We start from the raw sequence: 23,691 nt of genomic DNA on the forward strand, positions 1-23,691 counted from the left end.
TGTCTCCCGTGAATGCATTGAATGTGTAATGATGTGATGAATAGTAGCATTTGTCTGCCGCAAGCCTGCGGATGCGTTGGAAGAGATGTGAAGAATGTGAGCTGCTCTCTATAGGCGGTGTTATTTGGACACAAGCAGGTAGAAGAACTGCATTATACCATTGTAGCAATTCGTGGAAAGAGGAAGCTGGGACCGGCTTGACAAAACACGCAGACATTTATTGTTGCACTTTTCAGCCGTACACAAAAGGTTTGCTTTTCAGCATACACCACACTGACACACACACAGACAACTTTGTGCTTCTCTCTCTCCCGTCTGCCGCCGTCTCCTCTCCTTACGTACTACCACCGCCCCTCACTGGAACACGAGACCGGTGTGGCACATAGGTGGACCTCATTCGCCACTTATCTTCCTGGCCTCACTCTGCCCAGACGCCACTCAGCACCACCCTGCTCGCCACAACCATAATAACTGTGATTGTAAGTCTGCAAAGTGCAAATTATACCCCATCGCAAGTGGTTCACTTCCGCAATTTGGTATGATTGTGTTCATATCAGCAGCAAACCATACTGGAGTTCACATGAATTGTACCCCAGACCACCTTTTCATGGGGCCCCGAGTGCAGTTCGTGGGTGCACACCAGTGTTTGGAAAACAGCGTTTACATTATCCAAACAAACCGAACTTTGACGTCACTCGAGTGCTAGTGTGCACCCTTATAGAAAGAGCAAATAAATGGTCAAGAGCCCTTTCTTTCAAGTTGATGTTGACATGTTATCAAGAATAAACTCTCCTGCGCATAGGTTTGTGAAGGAATTTTGGGATTGTAACTTAAGTCGAGGACAAATTAACGTGTAGTGGATACACCTAATCTGCGATCAGTCTGGTAGTGTGCGCATCAACATAACTGAAAACAAAACACTATGCTGAGTCGTAGATGAGCACTTGGCTTGTGTTGTGTTCTAAATGCGTATCTACCGTTATGAATACGCCATTGCCATAACAATGTGCTATGTAGTGCAAAATCAAGAAGTCTATTAAAAACGGAAAATTAATACGTTCCTAGGATGAAGAATCCATAACAAAGTTACTAAGGAGATAATACTTAACTAGACTCCTTAAATTACATAATTTCAGGTTTTATTTAAGGTTTTCGCAAGGTCTTTTATGTAAGTTGATATAATTACGTCAAGTGCATAACCGCTTGTGGAACTCTGCAGTGGGGCGGTTGTCACGGTGATGTCAGCAGCTCTACATTGTATATTTCAGGTATAATGGGATTGTCCCCTAAAAGAACAACTGACCCCAGCCTGGCCCACCCCAGTTAAATGGTCTAGAACCATCACTGATTCCATCTGAGCAATGCATTTTCCTCGAAGATACCTTTGACTTGATAACCTGAATTGTTGTGATGTTGTAAAAGATTAGAGATATAGAATTGATAGAGAAGGCTGAACATCTTTCCTTTCACTACATGAGCTCAAACCTGAGCTGTCAGCAGGAAAATTCAGGAACTGTTATGCTGTGTAGAAACATCCATCTGTGTCAGAAAAACAACCCAATATGCAGAGCTTTTGTTAGAAACCTTTCTGGCAGAGACTTCCTCTCTCATTACCTTTAGTTTTTGTAGGATTTGAAAATCACAACATGGCAAATTGCTTTACTTGAGGCTCGCTCATGCACAAGGTTCATAAATGTATGTATGTGTATGTATGCATGTGTCCATGGGTGCTATGAGTGTGTTGGTAAATCAAATCTGCAAATTCTAAATCACAGCTTGATAAAGACCTCTGTTTAGTGCACTGACAGCAGAGTAAGCAGATGCCTTAAATTAAAATGAGCAGCACTGGGGGAATTTTAGACAAAGCTAAAACCAGACATGGACAGAATCATGGAATGAAAAGATGAGAAGATAATTTCGGAAAGTGTTGAAAGAATGGTTATGTATGTGTTATTCTGCAAATCCTGTTGTCCTGCAAATGACTCTAATCAGCTGATGAATATGACAATTATGGATAAACACACACACATAAACAAACAAACAAACAAACAAACATATATACAGTATATATATATGTGGTGGCCATGCATTTAAAGTCTAGGCCTTCAGTGTGATTCATACCATTACGAAAACACAGTTTCACAATGCACACTATATGCCTTTGGGCATCATATTTTAATGCGCAGCTATCTAGTAATACCAATTGACCTTTTAAAAAGACGTCCAAGCACGAAAGCCAGAACTTGAAATTACACTTAATGTTCAAACAAGCCTAATTTTAACTTAAGCATGATTGTTTTGTGAAATGAACCTGAACAGACATTCAAAAATCATTTTTCATATGAATCTACCAATGAGGTCTATAATACCTGGAAAAATCGATCTAATAATATTTGCTATTTAAATGTTGCTTGCAATAAATTTTGTTTTGTCAGGGTACACGGTTAGTCAGGGCACATGCTGCATTCCATTCAAGTTGGATGTGGGTTATTCCTACTTGATATCGCCAACCATAATTGCATTAGATTCCGATATTCGGAAGATTACTTTTAAGGAAACAAAACTGCAACACTCCCGTTAGCTTAGCAGGGGTTTGACTCTCATTAGAGATGTCTCCTAGCAACCCAACTGATAAACAATGCTGCAGCACTAGAATTTGTGCTTCAGGTGTAGGATTATCAAAAGAGATTATAATGTTTTATACACCCGTTTCTGCAGGCATTTGTTAAACAAGCTTTAATATCATGTAATGTGGAAATTATCGATATTACTTAATAAATTGAATGTTTATCTCCCTAAGTGTGGACATGTTTGTGTGACATCATGCATCTGCATCTCGGTGAAATCGGAGTTGAGAATTTCTGCACAGGAAAACAAATTGTAATTCTGACTTAAAGATGCATTTCATTGCACTTTTCCTAATAGGATGTTGTAAAATCTGATTTTCTGAGTTGAATGGAACGCAGCACTACTTTTCAAAACTTGATTCGACACTGAATGCTCAAGCAGCCTAACTTACACTTAGAAAACTCCTGATGTTGCTATAACAATGCAAAAAGCTCTTACCAAATAGCTTGAAGTGAAAATCAGTCCTCCTTTCCTGATTAATAAATTAAGCAATCACACGGTCATGCAGAACATCTTGTGTTTTTAAATCCATAAGGATCTCTTTCTCAAAGGCGATAGCGTCAGTTATGGCAATCTCGCGCTCTTCGCTTTCAAATTACATCATTTAAAGCTTGCTTGCGTCACTCAAGGCCAACTAGAAGGCCTTGACCCGGACATATCCTAGAGACCACACCCATCAAGAACAAATAAATTAAACTGATTGGCTGATGACTCTGACAATCTGACTTTACTTACTCATTCATTTGCACTGTTGAGGGATTCTGTGGAAATTCTGAAGGCCTGATGGGGTGGAGCTCAAACTCACACGCTGCTTTGTGCATGCGATTTGTGAAACAGTTGTCACACTTCGCTTGTAAGCATCAAGGAATAAATTCCGACTTGATAAACCTTCATTTTTCTCTATTTGTTTGTAGATTAATTAAGTGTGGAAAGCGATTAAAAATACATAGAAAAAAGTTACTGAGAATGAAAGGATGAAAAATATATATTTATTTGGCAAGTTATGCCAGACTGAGAAGGCTTTGCTGGCCCTGAGATTTTGCCACTGATTATATATATATTACTGTAGAATAGCAGACAACTGTGAATGGCAGTACATGTTCTCCTCCTCTTAGACACAGTTAGGGAGCAGATATAAGTAAACCAGGCCATTTGGATGTTCTTCTTCTCCTGGGGCTCATCTACCCATGAATACCACCTCCTTCCTCCATATGCTGAACGTGTGTGTGTGTGTGTGTGTGTGTGTGTGTGTGTGTGTGTGTGTGTGTGTGAACATGTGTGTGAATGTATGTCTGTACCTTCCCTCCAGGGGGCCGGGGGATGCCCACAAACAGGTGATCCAGGAAGTTGGCGCTGCGCCCCAGACCGAGCACGGTGTAGGGCAGCTGAAGAGAGAGATGAGCCGACTGACTGAGCTGCCCCGCTGCAGAGAGAGAGAGAGAGAGAGAGAGAGAGAGAGAGAAATAAATAAATAAATAAATAAATATATATATATATATATATATATATATATATATATATATATATATATATATATATATATATATATATATATATATATATATATAGATATAGATAGATAGATAGATAGAGAGAGAGAGAGAGAGAGAGGGGGGGAGGAATGGAGAGGAGTGTAATTGTAGGAGTGAAGAGAGTGGGATTGAGGGTTGAAGAGTGAAAAGGTGAAGGAGAGAAGAGCAGAGTGTGAGGGGGAGGAAAATGTAAGAGAAAAATGGAACAGGACATGCACAGGTGAGGGAGGGGAGGAGAAGATGATATAGGAAAAGAAAACAGAAAAAAAGAATCGCAATTAATGTCATCCATAAATCCATCCATAAAAAAAAGAGAGAAGTCACATTTGAAGGGTTCTTCCCAGCCAAGCCCAGTCCCTCATGAGTTGAGTTTCAACACCAACTTATAAACCTTAAAAGCATACCACAAACTACTAGTGTTGTTCATCAATGATATATGCTTCCTTTGAAGCCATCCATCTACGTTATTTCAACTTTATTGTTTAAAAATCCTCTTCAATAGCGGAATTACTGTTGAATAACTACATTACCCATGGTCCAGCAGAGAAGTCTTCACCAATCAGAGAACCGCAACGAACAAAGCCTGCAAAATAAGCCTGGAAGCGAACGCCCACTCCCATGACGCACTGTTAATGATGCAAACAAGTTGATCTCCTTGCACTCTCAAAATATATTTTTGTATATCGGAATATTTCGCAATAAACGTAAACTATGTTGTTTCATACTTATAATCAACAACCTAATACAAATAGTTTTAGATATTTCCATAGTTTTATTTTTGATTTCGTCATTCGCAATGGTTCATGGGATTGTACTCCGTGCCCTCATGAAAGACGGTAAGTACACAGACTTGTACCTTTGTCTTTTTGTTGGATTTTCAGATAATTTCTTGCCTCAAAACGAAGTCTGTAATGTCAAGATTTACCCCAGAGCTGGTTGGTTTGGCTTATGCTTTACAACTCTGTAATGAAGGATTTTATGAAAAATATGAAGTTTGGGTAAGGGTTTTGACATTATGGTTAGGCTTATGTTAGGATTTAAACTTAGTAGAAATCTTAATAACATTGTTCATTGGTTCATTTATTTTGTCTTTATGGGAGTGAATGTTACCATTTTTGTGCGAGCCAGCTCATACGATTTCACCATCTCATACTATTATTATGGTTTGTCATGAGAGATTCAAATATGACTTGTGAGTGCTTGTTATCTCAACATGACAACTACAGTTACATAAGGTGGTGATCCTGCTCTTTTTTTTCTTTTTTTTTTCTAGTCTACTAAAATGTCCGGAGTCTTCATCAAATGCGAGTGGACATCATTTGAATTATGTATTATTAATAGTTAATGCACAGATTTGCCTGGGATTAAGCCCAGGGTCCCCAAAATCCAGGGGGACTCATTTGCAGTGTCTGCCGACACCCCATGGATAAAGGTTGTTTGCCAACATGGGAGTTGCACATGTAACACTGACGTTTTTCACAGATAGGCCATGTCTCTGTTTATTTCAGTCTAGCGCATGTTTACACAGACAAACATTCTGCACTCCTGCTAGGGGAGCCTCGTGGAATGGAGAGAAAAAAGCTTGGTGCACCTTTAAAAAATGTAAGGACTTATGATTGAAAAATTAAAGGCTATTAACTGTGATCACAGTGATACTGACTCATTTAGCAAAACATCATCATTTAGCAAAACATCAACGTCTTAAACAGTAAGGCCCCCATCACAAATTTAGCCTTTGCTAAATGTAAAAAATATATTTCTCCTACTAAAAGCAGCAGTACAACTTATTTGAACTTTTATCAGGTTTTGTCCTCTAGTGTTATATGATCAAAATTCATAATATTTCGGGCATTAGAGAAATGATAAATAACCTTAAATTCAGTCTGACAGACTCATTCGCCAATGCATCATACTGATGCATGATTAACGGCTATAAACATTTCTATTAATAAAATGAAATTTGTTTTGCATATTTTTTTAAATACATTCTTGTCCTTAAAACAACGGGATAATTTAACAGATTTTTTAGGCTATATTTGTGATAAGCTTGCATCGCATGAGCCAAGCTTCGTCTCAAGTGAAACTGCACTTGTCACAAACACATGAAGACACGATGGACGCACTCTGGCATGATGTGCATGGGCTTAACAGTATTAAGCTATGGCCCATTAATCTGGACTATGGTCTATTAAGCTATTAATTTATCTTCACAATACATTTTTATTATCTTTTATTTTACTTGGTGCATTTATCATCTTTCTCCACAACTCCCCTGACATGCATTGGTGCATGCAACCCCCTCCCAGTTTGAAAACCATGGAGCTAAAAGATCTGCAGTAGTCCAAACTGTATGAACTATTATCATCACACTATAATCAACACTTTCTAATGGCACTGAAACATGTGACGTTAGTACCAATTATGATCTACAATCCCTGTAATTATGCAGGTGTGTCTCTGTAGTACATTTCATAAGAACTACATTGCTCTAATGAATGATTCTGTGGTCAAGCAAGAGACTGTCTGTGCTGAACAAAACGACATGCAATAGCTAATACTTTAGGTCTTACTCCAGGCTTCAGATTTTAGAGTAAGGATGCTTGATGTACTGAAATAACTGCTGTAGTGATAACACACAAGTCCCCATCTGAGGAAAGGTCAGTGTATTGCTCATGTGTCCGTGACAGCTGTCAGGGCTGGTTTAATGATGCCATTAAAGAGAAGAACAATTAGATGTGTATAAGCTGATTTTCCATTATGCACCACAGAGAAGAGAACCTAATAACTTCCCTTTGGCACATAATAGCGGTACTGGAATTCTGGATGCACTCTGTGGATCCATTAGGCTGAATGATGTAGAATGTACTAAGAGTTAATCTCGTTGATTAGGTAAAGAACCACAGCTCAAAGATGATCTTGTGTAGTCTTGCTCTTGATGGACATTCTCCTGCAAAGTCGACAATGCTAGCATTTCCATTTCCATATTATATGATCATCTATAGATGAAATGGTCACACAACAAGCAACCACACTTCTGGGCTCTTCAGACAAGCAGCGTTTAGTGATAACAAGGCAAAGATCATTTTTTCATATTTTCTGTACTGATTTTGAGGGGAAACATGCAGTAGGGATTTAAACCTAATAAAATGTGTTAAATGGAGCTGAGAATACTACACTCTAATTGGTAACGGGAAGCATCAGCAAATAGGCCAAAATATTTTAGAAACAAGCATACAAGGGGTGGGGAAAGTATAGAAATGTAATGAATGAAAGATGATGCAACTCTGCAAAAACCTGCTGAGTGTTCTGCAGAGTTCTACGCACGCAGATTCCGTCTAGGCCTGGAGTGCTGGAGTAAAAAGTGCTGCAGCTGTAATGATCCGTTAAGCACTAAATAATGAAATGTTTATTAATGGTAATGAAACTTACATGCAATATGCATCTTTACTGCTTAAATGCACTTTGGTCCACATAAATAATAATACCTTACTTTGAAAGAAATTAAAGTTATTACATTAAAATTAAAATAATAATAATAAATGCAATTTTTATTCATTTTGATTAATGCACATTTTGTCAGTACTGCAAGTTTTTCAACCGCCCTTGATGGAAATCTAAAGTAAGCCCAAAATAGTTATTTGTACAGCAGTCAAAATTAACGTGTTAATGCAAGCAATTAATTTTAAAAGTTTGACGAGTAAATTTGTCTTAATCGTGATTAACGCATTTACTGTACATCATAATACAGCATAAACCAGATTAAACACTTGGTTAAAGGGCAGAACCTTTGCAATGTGTCCATCCAGAGTCATTACACTGATGCACACAGCACCAACACACACAACAGTGCTTCCCTGTCAGTGAACAAATTATAGGAAATTGCTATTTGTTGTACAAAACAAGCCTAGAAGGAACTTGTGACAGAAATCAAGTATTTTTCTGTGTAAGGCACATTTTACTTTCCACAGGGAAATGGTAAGTTTTTACTATCACCAAAACACAGAACGAGATGTCTTTGTCTGCAAACGCTTTTCATGTGGAGTTCAAAGTGCTGCTTGACGATGACGCGAATCATGAACCCGGCTTCACGATTGCTTTAAAAAATGCTTAGTAATGTTTTCAGTCCAAATGCTGGGTTGGGCCTGTTGGGTCATTTTATTGGGTTATTTTCTTAATGTTGGGTAGTTTTAGAGTAACCTAGCCACTGGGTTAGTGGTTGGGTCATTTTCACTGACAGTTGAAAATATACACCCCTCCCAGCAGTGATGCCCAGCTGATGAGTTACCTGATGCAGGCTTTTTGGATCGTCTTCAGGAGTGATTGGTTCTCAGTGTGGACAAATTGAAGGATTTAATTGGTGAAATAAGGTTTGTGTCAGTGTTTTGATCAATAATATCATTACTGTACACAACTGTTAGTAGATGTCACACTAGCTTTATGACTGTGCTTCAACACAGTGCTCTACGCAAAATCATGTGACGCTTTGTTCAACACATGAAAAGTGTTGTTGTGCATGGTAAACATTGAAAACGTATTTGAGTTTAGAGTAGAACAAAGTCTGGGAAAATATAAGGTAACTATTAATTAATAAATTAATTAGGAGCCATCGAATATCTAAACAAAATCTGAGTTTTTCTTTGTACTTTAAAAACATCACCTGTGAGACAAATACTTTGGTTGAAATTTGCACCAGATTGTGATTTTTCACACGTTATTGCACAGAAACATTTATATTTATTTCATTTTATGGTGGACAGCCATTTTCTCTCCAGAGATGTTCGACTGAGTTCAAGTCCAGGCTCTGGCTGGGCCACTCAAGGACATTCACATAGTTGTCCCTAAGCAACACTTGCGTTATCTTGGCTGTGTGCATAGAGACATTGTCCTGTTGGAATGTGAACCTTCGGGTCAGTCTGAGGTCCTGAGAGCTCTGGACCAGGTTGTTATTAAAAGATATCTCTGTATTTTGCTGCATACAGCATCCTTCAACCCTGATCAGTACCCCAGTCCCTGCAGCTGAAAAGCACCCCCACAGCATGATAAAACCACCACCGTGCTTCACTGTTGGGATGGTATTACAAAGGAGATGAGCGGTGCCTGGTTTCCTCCAGACATACAGTCGGTATTGAGGCCAAACAGCTTAATCTTTGTTTCATCAGACCAGAGAAAGTTGTTTCCCACAGTCTAAAGTCCTTTAGCTACTTTTTTTTGCAAATTCTTGCATTGAGGAGAGGCTTAGCCATAAAGCACACATCAGTGGAGTGTAGCAGTGATGGTTGTCCTTCTGCAAGTTTCTCCCATCTCCACACATGATCTCTGTAGCTCAACCAGAGTGACCATCGGGTTCTTGGTCACCTCTCTTACAAAGGCCCTTCTCCCCCGATTGCTCAGTTTGGCCAGGCGGCCAGTTCTAGGAAGAATTCTGGTTGTTACAAACTTCTTCCATTTAAGAATTATGGAGGCCACTGTGCTCTTGGGAACCTTCAATCCAGCTGAAAATTTTTTGTAGCCTTCCCAAGATCTGTGCCTCGACATATTCCTGTCTCTGAGCTCTAGAGGCAGTTCCTTTGACTTGTTTTGTTTTTTGTGGCTTGTTTTTTTGCTTTGATATGCATTTTCAGCTGTGAGACCTTATATAGACAGGTGTGTGCCTTTCCAAATCATGTCCAATCAATTGAATTTGTCACAGGTGAACTCCAATCAAAGTGTAGAAACATCCCAAAGATGATCCAGAGAAATGGGATGCACCTGAGCTAAATTTCAAGCGTCATAGCAAAGGGTCTGATTACCGTAATTTCCGGACTATTGAGCGCACCTGAATATAAGCCGCACCCACTGATTTTTAAATAAAATATAATTTTAAACATAAATAAGCCGCACCTGTCTATAAGCCGCAGGTGCCTACCGGTACATTGAAACAAATGAACTTTACTCAGGCTTTAACGAAACACGGCTTGTAACAAAAATAAATAGGCTTTAACGAAACACGGTGCGGCAGCGGGGGCGTGGTCAAGCGCCCGTCCGGAGAGAAAAGCGGTTAGGGCGCTTACACCTGAGCTAAATTATGTGTAACACCGGTGTCTAATTTCAGTAAGCATGGGGAGAGCGGCATAAAAAGGCAGCAGCCACAGAGCTGAGAAAGTGACACATGTCAGTCTAGTGTTGGCGTATAGAAGAATTGAGAAACTTTATAAAATTGATTGTAAACATTGCTGTGGCCATTAAAAGCCTTACCTGGAACGTCAAGTGCCCTGCTGAAAACTGTCACACTGGTGCCCGTGTGACAGTTTTCCCAAGGACACGTGAAGCAGGGCACTTGAAATTAGACACCGGTGTTAGACATAATTTAGCGCAGGTGTAAGCGCCCTTACAGCTTTTCTCTCCCGGACGGGCGCTTGACCACGCCCCCGCTGCCACACACGGCTTGTAATAAACCATTTGCAGTAAACAGTAGCCTATCAAGAAAGTCATTGGTCACTATCTTCCTCGTCCTGTGCACTGAAGTCATCTCCTTCGGTGTCGGAGTTGAATAGCCTCAGCTTTTGTCTTTTTGCACTGAGTCAATTCCTCACGCTGCTGTTTCCAACGTCTTATCATCGACTCATTAAGACCAAGCTCCCGTGCAGCAGCCAGATCAATCGCCTTCAACTTGAAAGCAGCATCATATGCGTTTCTCCATGTCTTTGCCATGGTGAGGGTGACAAAATGACTACCGTAATCAGAATGATGGGAAGTTTGAGCGCGCTCGATTTAATCTAAACAGTAAACAAAAAAAGTTGTTTTGACCTTAACCCGTTCGGCAATTTCTTCGGTGTAATGAAAGCTTCACGCCGCCAAAATAACTGAGCACGTCACAGAATATTTTATTTTTATTTTTTTTATAAAATTTGAAAGCGGGAAAAATCCATATATTAGCCGCGTCATTGTATAAGCCGCGAGGTTCAAAGCGTGGGAAAAAAGTTGCGGCTTATAGTCCGGAAATTACGGTACTTATGTCAATGTGATATTTCAGTTTTTTACATTTACGTTTACATATTTGGCAGACGTTTTTATCCAAAGTGACTTACAGTGCGCTTATTACAGGGACAATCCTCCCAGAGCAACCTGGAGTTAAGTGCCTTGCTCAAGGACACAATGGTGGTGGCCGTGGGGATCGAACCAGCGACCTTCTGATTAACAGCCCTGTGCTTTAGCCCACTATGCCACCACCACTCAGTGTAATACATTTGCAAAGTTATGAGTGCAGCATAAAAGTATCTCATATGATTTTAATGGTTAAATGATTTTTCTATATTTATACTGTATTTACAAATCTTTACTTTCACATCTAAAAGTCATATGTGGCACCTGTTTCTTTTCTTTCAGATGTGAAAGTGGACATTTAGAGTTAGAAAGTACTTAAATATTTGTCTGTTTGTCACCCACATCATCATATCACTTTTGAAGACTAACAACTGGAGTCTTATGGATTACTTTAATGCTGCCCTCATGTACTTCAAAGAGCTTCAAAGTTCTGGCCACTATTCACTAGCATAGAATAGACCAACAGAGCTGAGATATTCTGAACAACTACAATAATGTTTGAAGCAGAAGAAAGTCATACACATCTGGGATGAGGGTGAGAAAATTAGAGATTTTTCATTTTTGGGTGAACTATCCATTTAATAATGCAATGGGTGTTTAATGTTTTTAATGCCTAGTGTATTTAACATTAATTATACATGTTATTTTAGGGTTAGTTTAGCCCAACGTATGTTCTGTCCCATATTTAAACAGCGGCTGGGTTGAAAACAACCCAATTTGGGTTATTTTTAACAGCATTTTTTAGAGTGTAGAAAAGGAGAGAGTCACAGTCTGCCTATCTGCTTTGGCTGATTAATGTTGTGGAGGATGAGAGTTTAAAAGATTTAATGTCCATTGCAATGAATATGCAGCCTGCTGTATGTGGAAACTGGTTCTTTCAATAAGACAAACTCCCACTTAGAATTTGGGAAACATTTAAAGTTACTTGAATTGGTGCTATTTTAGTGAATTTCTATCCTTAAATGGTGGAAGGCTTTGTTTGGAAAATGTTAATAAAGCAGTACATTGTTACTTTTTGTTTATTTTCTTTCCTAAGAAGGAAATAAATGCATTTTAACATTTATACAACATAAAGTACATTTTAAGTACTGTATATTTAGAGTACAAGTTCAGCACTTTCAAAATATGCAATTAGCTATGAACAATTATGGGATTAATCATGATTAAAAAATTTAATCGACTGACAGAACTAGTTATTTCATAAATATAATTTATGTTCTGAGGTCAGTTGTGATTAGTCAAACATTTAAGTGCATGATGAAATGTCCTTCACTGGTTTTCTTCAATGAATGACTACTCAACTGATGAAAATGAAAAATCAATTTAGGTGGCATTACTCAGCTTCTTATAACCATTTTCTGTCCCACACCCACACCCACCCACACACACACCCACCCACACACACACATGCTTAGTGTGGTAGGGGGACAACACATCCACACGCAGATCTGTTGCCCACACATGAGTGACAGCACGCAGTCATTCTCTTGGGACACAAACAGGATTGAGATTTAGCTAACCAAGCACAAGCAGGGTTGGAAAAATAAGCTAATAGAGCTGTAGCTCACCTCCTACACACACACCCACTCACACACTCCCTCAACCACAGTCCGTACCAGTGCAAGGGCACATATTCTTTTTAACTCTACAGCTGTAGTACCATTTGAGTAGATGATGTACTCTAATGCATATGAGAGAGCGAGAGAGAGAGAGAGAGAGAGAGAGAGAGAAAATAGCTTCAATCAAACAAAACAGGCAGGTGAAAAGCTCTCTGGAGACTGAATGGTGAAAAAAGCTTTACCAGAGTAGCCTGTCTCCAACTTTAAAATCACATACTTGCTAGTAGCCACAATACAAAATTAATAAATAGACAGATAAAAGAAATACAACACACTGCATTAGAAGCAAACATTTCAGTGGCCACACATCTCTCTCACACACACTCATCTTAAACCCAACAGCCCAGATCATCTCCCCAAGCAAACCTGTTTGTTAAATGATCTTAGGTCTAGCGTCGCTATAGAAACCATTCCTTGCCCTGTAGATTGGGCGCTTGTGGAGCGATAAAAAGAACAAATGGTGGAGATTCAGCTTGGGCCTGAGGGATTAGAGAGGAACAGTCGCTCGCTGAGCCACAGAGCCAAAATGGCGGCATGATCCAGACACTGATTTATGTGTAGCAACACGTGTCTGCTCTGAGGGAGATAAGTGGAGTCTTCCAGAAGCCCCAGCAGCTTTTTCCATCTTATCATGCTACCGTCTAGAAAAACTGCAAAGCGGTTTGCCACTCAAAGCCAGAATGGCATCAAGTGCAGGGTGGAGGGAAAGAGAAAGAAATGGAGCGACTAAATGTCACAAAATATAAAATCTCTAAACTAAAGATTTTTTTTTGGAACACAACTATTTCAATGCCAACATTAAGTCATTCTCTGAACGGTCTGGACACCTGAATACATTTTTTGGCTTTAAAATTAAAATAAAAATTATCCAAGCCTCGGAAGGAACACAAAATCATCACTGTACAATATTTCAGACTTGGAATTTATATAAATTTTTTTGTTTTAAAACCTTTTCATGCTTATTTCATGCGTAAAAATGTAGAGCCGGTGTGAATATCGGCTCTCAACATAATACTCTCAACAATAAAAGTTGTTGAGAGTCCTTTTTATAGCGGTGCTGTTTTGTGGTCCGTTCTGCATAACGAACGGCGGCTCATTTTAACTTATCGCGGCCCATTCGGCAGGTTTCGCTGCCGACCCACCAGCATGCTCGGTTTTCCCGAAAACATAAACCTTTTGTTTTATTGGTTTAACCTAATTAAGGTTGATTCAGTAATTGTAAAATATTTATTTAGTTAAATATCAACAATTTTTACTTGAAACAAACCAGTTCATTTTGATGTTACCACATTTTTTAGGTTAACTTTGGTCACTTTATTTATGCATTTCAAAAGTCCACTCTTGAAAATGCTTCTATTGTGCATTTTAATTTAATTACATTTTATACAGCTTATTTTTCAGTACTAAATATTTCATCAGCTTAAAGTTTGAATGATAAATTTGGCAGAACCTGATGACCCATATTCACATTATGTAATAAAACTGAATCAGTCATTTCAACCACACCATTTGAATGTTTGTTCTTTTCCCTGTATAATGTAGTTTTAGTTTAAGTCATTCTGGTGTGTGCTGGGTTGGAAATCACAAACAGTGATAGCGTCTCTTCTTATTTACATAAAGTGTGGTTCTGAAAGCAAAAAGAAACAAATTAAATAAGAAAATGAATGGAGATGGGTAGAGTAAGGAATTTAACGATTCCGGTCACCATTCCTCTAAATGATTCCGGTTCCTTAAAGGTTCCAGTAACAATTCCAGTGATGTTTCTTTTACTTTTAAGAAAGAAATACTTGGAATTAAGAGATACAATTCATTTTGCATTTACTGCCCTTTACAGTCTGTTGCCAAATGACAAGATTAAGTTTCTACAGAGTACATATAACAAATCAGAAATATGTTCTAAACCGTTTTTGTAAAATTCATGTTTGCAGACTTTTTAGAGGCATAAATGCAACACAATAATTGATCCAAATTACATTTTAAATAAGAATTCTAAACAAACAAGGAATGTGATAGCATATTTCATTCATGCATTCATTCTTTTATAAAATTCCACTTATTACAACAAAACTCTTGTATCTTTAAGTACATATCATCATATAAATAAGCAGTCAGTAACACAAGTATGAAGTACAACGTGACGTAACAGTAACAGTACAGAGACAGTTGTGTTATTTAGTTTAATGTTGTATTTCAGGCTTGTGAGACTTCAACGGTTCTTATTTCATATCGTGTTGGCCATTCTTAACGTGCATCAGTATAAGACTAATTCAATAACCACTCTGACTTAGGTAAAAGTGTTTTTGATTCACTAAAAAAAACTGGCTTATACAAGTCATTTGTTTGGGAATAGGACTATACTGGAATCACTGTATGTTTTGCAATGCAGATTCAAAAGAACCGATTCATTAGAGTAAGTTGTTCAAGAATCAGACTATACCGGAAGTGACAAATGTTTCAGTAAGAGTAAAAAGAGAGAGAGAGATAGATAGATAGATAGATAGATAGATAGATAGATAGATAGATAGATAGAGAGAGAGAGATAGAGAGACAGACAGAGAGAGAAAGAGAGACTGGAGATTATTAAAAAAAACCTGTCTCTCTCTCTGTATATGTGCACTAAACATAATAAAAGAACTTCAAGTTGTCACAGTTGGGGGAGGAAAGAAAGAGGCGTTCCAATTAATTACAGAGAAAAGCCTCCAACAAAGGTCATTATCACAGTCGCTCTCTCTTAATGGGGAGAAAGCAGATGATGTGGTACATGTGATGAGTGTGAACATGCTCTCTTAGTGATTTTGATGGATTGAAGTAAGGAACAGACACAGAGGGGAAGGTAACACCTACTGAGACAGGAAAAAAATCAAGATTATAAAGACATGTGTTCTCAGAGTGTGTGTCTACTCGTATTTTAAGGCTATATGATTAAAATAGAGTAATTTCTGCACACAAGACAGGATAGACATTTGGAGAAAGATAGAGAGAAACAGAGAGGATAATCCAGAGGGCTTGTGAAAGGCTGGGAGTCTTTATTTGCTGTGGTGGAGAAAGAGACTTGGGAATTCTGAGAGGAACAAAAGCTGTGATCAATACTAATCGTCTCTCTCACTCCAGTGGATGGGCTAAACTACACTTCACAGCAGTGTGAACGAGGATGATGGTGAATGAGAATAAACACGTAGAACATTAAACTAAAAATGTGTATCAACTGAGAGCGAAAGTGTCAAGACCGTAAGATTGTATTCGTACATAAAACTGGATGCTTTTCAAGGCATTTTGGATTTGAACACGCTCACATGGAATATGCGTCTGTAGAATTTCACCAATTACTAATAAGAGAGTAGAAATCTCAGCTCCAATGTATATTTTATCATGTTTAAAGCGGAAGTGAGTATTTTGTTATGTCCAACCAGTGGAGGATGTAGGGAGTGTTCAGGAAACCTGTTTGTAAAAAAAGGTTTATTATTTTTGTGATTCTGTTTGGTGACTCTAGTAGTGCACAAATAACAAAATGATCATCGTCAAACTCTATTTTTCCACGGAACACAAACTATGATATTTTGAGATCTTCATTGTGTTCCGTACAAGAATACGTTTAAGCTTTAAATTCATTCTGCAGATATTCTCCTAAATTTGACATAGAAAATGCTGATCAAAAAGGCAGCAGATTCAGTCTGGGCCTGTATATGAGCATGCAATGAGGATGTAAGGGTGTGTGTCCCTCACTCTAAAGATTCTGAAGGGCTATTCATTAATTACACGCCACATTCATTTGGCTAATTAATGAGAAAAGGCCAGAGCTCCGTTTCGATCTGCAGCATCTTCTCTTCATATTGAGTCTGTCTCTCCTCTCATGTATGCTTTCATACTTCACCTTTCTCTGCTCATTCTCTGTTTATTTACAGCTCTCATCATTAACTCAGTACAGCAAGGGTCAGCCCAATTATACAAGCATGAAATCACGCCACTCTGAAGTCTTTATTGTCATGAGATATGATTTGAGAGGCTACCCAGTATCTCTCTCTCTACACACACACACACACACACACACACACACACACACACACACACACACACACACACACACACACACACACACACACACATACACACACCACAAATTTGCTGCTCCTTATTTTCACATGCAAATGAGTTTGTGATTCTGGGTGTGATTCTGACGTCACTGGACTTCCTGTTGCTGACGGCACGCTGCACGAGTGTTTGTTTGTAGCCTGCTTAGCATTGCTTATTCTTATTCTCAAACATTCATCATTATATTCATCGTTCTTCGTTATATCCTTTGTCATTTTACAGCGTTTCAGGTTTTTCCGCTTTTTTACTGTTTCATCTGCGTGTATTTTAGCTGTTGCTGCTGGCACCTAGCTAGAGTCTGTGTTTGTAGCCTGCTAGTTTTTTTTTTTTAAGCATCGCTTGTATATCTTTTTTTAGCCTTTAATCCTTAACCTCTGCCATTTTTAAGCATGCATCGGGTTTTCCCATGTTTACAATAGCCTCCTCCATAAGCAGTGAGGGATTCACATGTGATAAATGTAAGGAATTAGTAAGGCTGATGGAGAAGGTTAATGAGTTAGAGACTCGTATCCGAACGCTAGTGGAGGTCAGTGAGAAAGAGAAGCTGGTAGATACTGTTTCGGATGCGAGTAGTACAGAGAGCAACATACATGTCCGGTTTCGCCAGTCGGAGATCACTAAAGATAATGTTAAAGAGGTGTGTGAACTTGCAAAAACTATGTCAGACACTGTAATATGCTCTGGTCGTCGTGGTGACGAGGTTTATAGTAGATTACTGTCACTGAATGGCTGGATGTCTGAGTGGTGTCTGAAGAATGAAATAGGATTTTTAAACAATTAAAAGAGTTTCTGGGGTAGACCTGACCTGCTAAAGAGAGACAGACTCCATCCCTCCAGGGCAGCTGCCGCTCTCGTCTAGTAATTTGGCTCATAGACTTAATAATGATATTAATTGACTAAATGGGGCCCAGGTCAGGAAGCAGACAAACTGGTTAATCCAAACGTCTGCTAGCTGCCTTGAGACGTCACACAGTTCACATAAACTACAATATATATATATCACATATATACAATAAACTATAATTTGACTCTCGATGGATGTACTGTTACATCATCTTCAACAGCGAAGAAGGTGTTATATTTGATACCAATCTGTCCTTTGAAAATCAAATTACTAATGTTTGTAGAACAGCATTCTTCCACCTAAGAAATATTGCTAAATTAAGGCACATGCTCTCTGTTGCTGATGCCGAAAAACTAATTCATGCGTTCATGACCTCAAGACTAGATTATTGTAATTCATTACTGGGAGGATGTCCAGCAAGATCAATAAATAAACTTAAATTGGTTCAAAATACAGCAGGAAGAGTGCTAACGAGAACCAAGAAATACGATCATATTAGCCCCATTTTATCATCATTACATTGTCTACCTGTTAAATTCCGTATTCATTTTTCAAATTCTGTTAACTACGTACAAAGCTTTGAATGGTCTAGCTCGGCAGTACTTAAGTGACCTTCTACCACGCTATATTCCATCACGTTCATTACGATCACAAAATTCTGGCCTGTTAATAGTTCCTAGAATATCAAAATCCACAAAAGAAAGTAGATCCTTTTCATATTTGGCTCCTAAACTATGGAATAGTCTCCCTAACACTGTTCGAGATGCAGACACACTCCCTCAGTTTAAGTCTAGAATAAAGACTCATCTATTTAGCCAGGCATACACCTAATTTATCCTCCAACCCACAATTAGGCTGCTTTAGTTTAGTCTGCTGGAACCAGAAATATTGATCATGAATTATATCTCTGCAATAAATTGAATTGCATCTATGCTAATATTATTTTATTTGTTTCCCTGTCTCAACCTCGGGACTCCTATCCTGAGGTCACCAGAACCGGCTGAATCCAGCACCATTCTTGCTTCGTGTTGGACTCCACTGCTATATGTCGCTGAATGATGATGACTAAATGCAACTGGTGCCAGCCAAACATCACTTCAGTATATTATGATGGACTTCAGAGGATGAACTGATGCCAACTCCAACCATAAGACATGGGATACTTCATATGCCATTGTCTGAACCTTGGATTTAGGATGGACCACACCGAACCTCACCGAAATTACCGGCCAGGTTGAACTGCGTTTCACATCCCTGATCTCTGCCTGCATCACCTCGGTCTATTGATGGACTACGATCTTGAAATGGAATGCATAGACTAACAATTGCCAACAAAAGCCTTAATCAGCCAACTAACAAGGACAATTGCATCTATGTGAACTTCTGCAGTTATTCCAGGATTGAATTCAAAGACATTGGTCATTAATCTTACAGTTCAAACAAAATCGATGTTTAAACACTGACCCTTAACACTTACTTAGTTTAATAATTTTAAACCATGACTTTAACTATACATACGTAATATTTACATTATATTCATGATGTTAGCCAGAGGGGAACTGGCCCCCACAGTGAGTCTGGTTTCTCCCAAGGTTATTTTTCTCCATTAATCAACATCTTATGGAGTTTTGTGTTCCTTGCCACAGTCGCCTTCAGCTTGCTTACTGGGGTTATTAATGCAATTATTATTTAATTACTTATTATTAAACACGATTACAATCGTATTTTATCTAATTACACAATGATGATTCATCAACATTATAGACATTACAGTTTTATCGTCTGTTAATGCTGATCTTCTGTAAAGCTTCTTTGAAACGATGTGTGTTGTGAAAGGTGCTATACAAATAAAATTGACTTGACTTGACACACCCACACACCCACACCACACACCACACACTCCTTCAGGCAACAAACATAACCCACACAAAAATATAATTATGCAAATAGAAAGAAAGAAATTATATTAAGTGCTAAATGTAATGCACAACATTTTGCGTGATCTAATTTATTTTCAATTAAATCATTAAATTTTTTTATGGTACAAAACAATTTTTTTATTGGTAGTCTAATACATTATTAAAAGGATGTTTGAGTCACAGTCCTAATCAAAGAATTCTGCTTGCTGGAAGAGATGATAGATTACAACTGTACAGTAGGTTGCTCTTAAGCAAATTGAGACATCACAACATAATTTGTTTGGTTTATCTCACCAAGTTCAACAGTACAGACAGACAGCTCATTGGAGGTTAAGTCATTCACTAAATAGGGAGGAGGGGAACATCCTATAGCTTTCCTATGAAGCCAAGTGCATTAAATCCAAGTGTCCTACCAAAAGTTATGTTTCAGGCTGCAGATGACTTTTGGACCACTCAACATGTTTGACAGACATGGGATAATCAGTACACAGATTCAGTTTAATTTTATTTTATGGCTTGGACAATGCTGGCCAATACTTGTATCAGAATTAAAGGGACATTCAGTAGTTCTCTAGCTAGCGTTAGCATTGCTCTTCTTCGTGTACTTTAAGTACTGATATGGTAGTTGTGTTAGACGCTGTACTGCCATCTATCAATGTGGATAAGCATTAATGTCTCTGCTGTCCCGCCAGCTCTGGAATATCATTTGCATCTGTAAAATATTGGTGTTTGAGGTCATTTCAAAAGTTATTTATTACTACTATAATATAATTGTCAGAATAAAACCAAATGTCAGAAATTAAGTGAACATGCTTCAACTGTTAAGAACAGATTATTATTGTCCCTCATATCAACAATCTTTGGAGACTGCCTACATTTCATGTTATTTTTTAAGACATTTATCACCTTTATTAGTGAACCGCTTAGCGTGAAATAAACAACATGATCACACATGAATTCGGCATGACGTTTCCGATAGTTTCGGTACCCTAGGATTGGTGACTGTATGCCGACATGCTGACATGCAGCATTCTTATTCGTACTTTTTCCTCTAACATTACTTTTATACTCCACTAATGGTTAAGGTAATGTTTGGGATTGGGGATAGAATCTATAAATATATGCTATTCTCTTCATTGAATAACATCCTGTAAAGCTGAAAATAACTTGCTTTTGGTGACCTCTCCTGGACATAAATGGAGTTCACATGTGCCCCTATGCCCTACAACATTTACCGTTTTGGCCACTGGGGGCAGTGTTTAAAAATTTGGGTCAACGTATACAGACTTTGACGAAAGAAAAGTAATTCTGCTCTTTCCGATTTCACTGTGAGATCAGGCTGGAAATAAACCTCAATTATCAAGTGATACAGAGTGTCATGGTAAAGGAAATATTAGAATTGTTTTTGATTTATCAAATTTAGCATGTCCATAAATACAGTATTAAAATTAACTATTTTTGTTTCCAAGCAACCAAAGTCATGGTTTACATCAAATTCAAAACAATCACTGTGCCAAGTTATTTTGCATTAAATGAATAAAGATGTAGATGCTGTACTGATATTTAATTTAGCTTTTTGCCTTTGCCGGTCTTTCTGACATCTTGCTTCAGACCTTTTTCGCTTCTTTGGCAGTACAGATACTGAATCTCCTGTTGTCTGCTTCTAAAGCACGATAATAAATATGTTCCATTATGTTCCTTTTGCTCTTCGCATCACCTGACAACAACACTGTGTGCTACATAAGCATAGCCAAGCTACCTACATGACCTCGAGGATTCTCATCTTTGACGTTTTGTGAAACACCTTAGGTCATGTGATTTCAACATGGCAAAACACATTTAAGGGGTAACCCACACCATGTAAAATAAAATTGTATTTATAGAAAACAATTATGAGTACAGTCTTCATCTCAAGTGAGTGTACAACATTCAGATCACACTTCACAAAAACAGAATTAATTCGTTCATGTGTAAAACTTTTAAAATAAGCTCCAAATAACAGATTTTAATAATATTTATGATAATTTCTGATGTAATGTCTAAAACGTCTCAAAACATAAAAAAAAAACCCACTTCTGGAAATATAATACAAATTGAACAAAATATCTGATTTTATGTAGCTTGGTTTTATTTAAAATTTCACAACTTAGTCCCGCTGTCCACAAACGTAGCCATCACATTTTAGGAAAACGATTTGCTCTAGATTTATTTCTCTTTTTTTTTTTTGCATGTTTATTAAGATTAAGATTAAGATTCAACTTTATTGTCCTTGTGCAGAGTAAAGGTAAAGAGCCAATGAAATGCAGTTGTTTTCGCATATCCCAACTAAGCTGGGGTCAGAGCGCAGGGTCAGCCATGAAACAGCTCCCCTGGTGCAGACAGGGTCAAGGGCCTTGCTCAAGGGCCCAACATTGGTATCTTGGCAGTGCTGGGGCTTGAACCCCCGACCTTTCGGTCAGTAACCTAGAGCCTTAACCGCTGAGCCACACCTGGCCCTATTAGGTGCTGTTAGTGCACACAGTAGTAATGCTCGGATCTCAGGAGGATATTGCATGAACAGATCTGCGGTTCTTTAAGTTAGTTACTTTGACCTCAGAGAGAGAGAGAGAGAGAGAGACAGAGAGAGAGTGAGTAAGAGAGCGATTGCAGACAGCAGCAGAAATACCCCCGTCCCCTTGTCCTGAGCTCAAGTCTAAACGAGCAATAAGTCTTGCTGTGCTGTGTTTCATTACTGGCCAATGAGATCCTGAGGGAATAAGAGACTCAGCAGATTGTTAATACAACTGCTCTCCACTGCCCATACAACACACGCCCCATTACTGTCCTTCGGCTGACCTGAGACACCCTGCCACAATCTCTCCAATTACAGCAGGACATTGATCAGAGAACTGTATTCAGAAGTTCAGCACAAGAACCCAGAGGGACGATGGGGCCACAGTGCCACTACAGTTACACTTACTGTCTGCAAAAATGCTGATTGCTTTTATTTATCAACTCCTAACTACTCCCTGTCACTGCTTAACTCTTTTCACATGGAATACAGTGTGGGCTTGTGCGGAAGAAAGAGAAGGCACATTTCATCCATTGGGCCGATGCGCAGCACCAGAGGTGAAGTGAGAGAACTCATAGTCAATATATCATGCAGAATTTCACAGTCAGACTGTATTTAAAAGCAAAAGGAGCCATACACAGATGACATAAACATCAAGACTGAACACCTCCAGTAAATCTGCTTGTTTGTATTTAGCTTGTAGAGCAGGTGTACAAAAAGAGATAAAGAACAACATTACAACAGTGACATTCAATTATAAACCAAAATGTCAGATATATAATTTAACCCTGAGTCTTTGTGATTATTTCAATAAATATTTTCTGTGCCGTTTCTGCTAACGAATCTGTAATTTATGCATTATGAACATCTCTTAACAGAATAGATGAACTAAGATAGACAGTGTGAGATGTGGAAAAGATAACAAAAAATGATAGTGCTTTCCTCGATTGTGAAGGATTACTCAGTAAAAAAGGAGAAAGGGTTATCATTTCATTGGACAGAACTTAAAGACCAGTGCAGACAGTCTGGGCTCTTAAAAGCACAACATAATTAATCTCTTTAAAAATGATATCACAATTTCTTCTACAAGCATGGAACACAGAAACTCCCCCAAATCCATTATTTCCAGTTACGTGAGGATCATTTTTGTCCTTTTAGCCATTTATAATTCAAATAGCTCTGTCACATCCTGCTCTCTGTTCTTCTGGGGAAATGATCAACTCTTCCATACAGTCCACTCAGAAAACACAGCCTGATCTCATTAATATACATAGCTATATGTACGTTAATATTTGTAACATTAAACATAACGATTTTACGTTAGAATAGATACTAAAACGTACAATATGGATGTTTGAAAGCATCTAAAATGTAAACATTTAGAAATGTAAAATATTGACAGATCCATTACAAATATATTTCAATA

At 38.3% G+C, this 23,691-nt stretch overlaps 1 protein-coding gene across 1 annotated transcript in view; it reads right to left on the reverse strand.

The window, feature by feature from the left end:
- The window catches only part of itfg1 (integrin alpha FG-GAP repeat containing 1), a 186,089-nt gene that overhangs the window by 16,257 nt on the left and 146,141 nt on the right, over nucleotides 1-23,691 (reverse strand). Inside the window, exon 15 of the mRNA XM_052149066.1 lies at nucleotides 3,927-4,051. Within this exon, the coding sequence (XP_052005026.1) occupies nucleotides 3,927-4,051 (125 nt within the window). The remainder of the gene's footprint in view (nucleotides 1-3,926; nucleotides 4,052-23,691) is intronic.

The sequence above is a fragment of the Xyrauchen texanus genome, chromosome 2 (genome assembly GCF_025860055.1).
Source record: "Xyrauchen texanus isolate HMW12.3.18 chromosome 2, RBS_HiC_50CHRs, whole genome shotgun sequence".
In the NCBI taxonomy this organism is placed as follows: Eukaryota; Metazoa; Chordata; class Actinopteri; order Cypriniformes; family Catostomidae; genus Xyrauchen; species Xyrauchen texanus.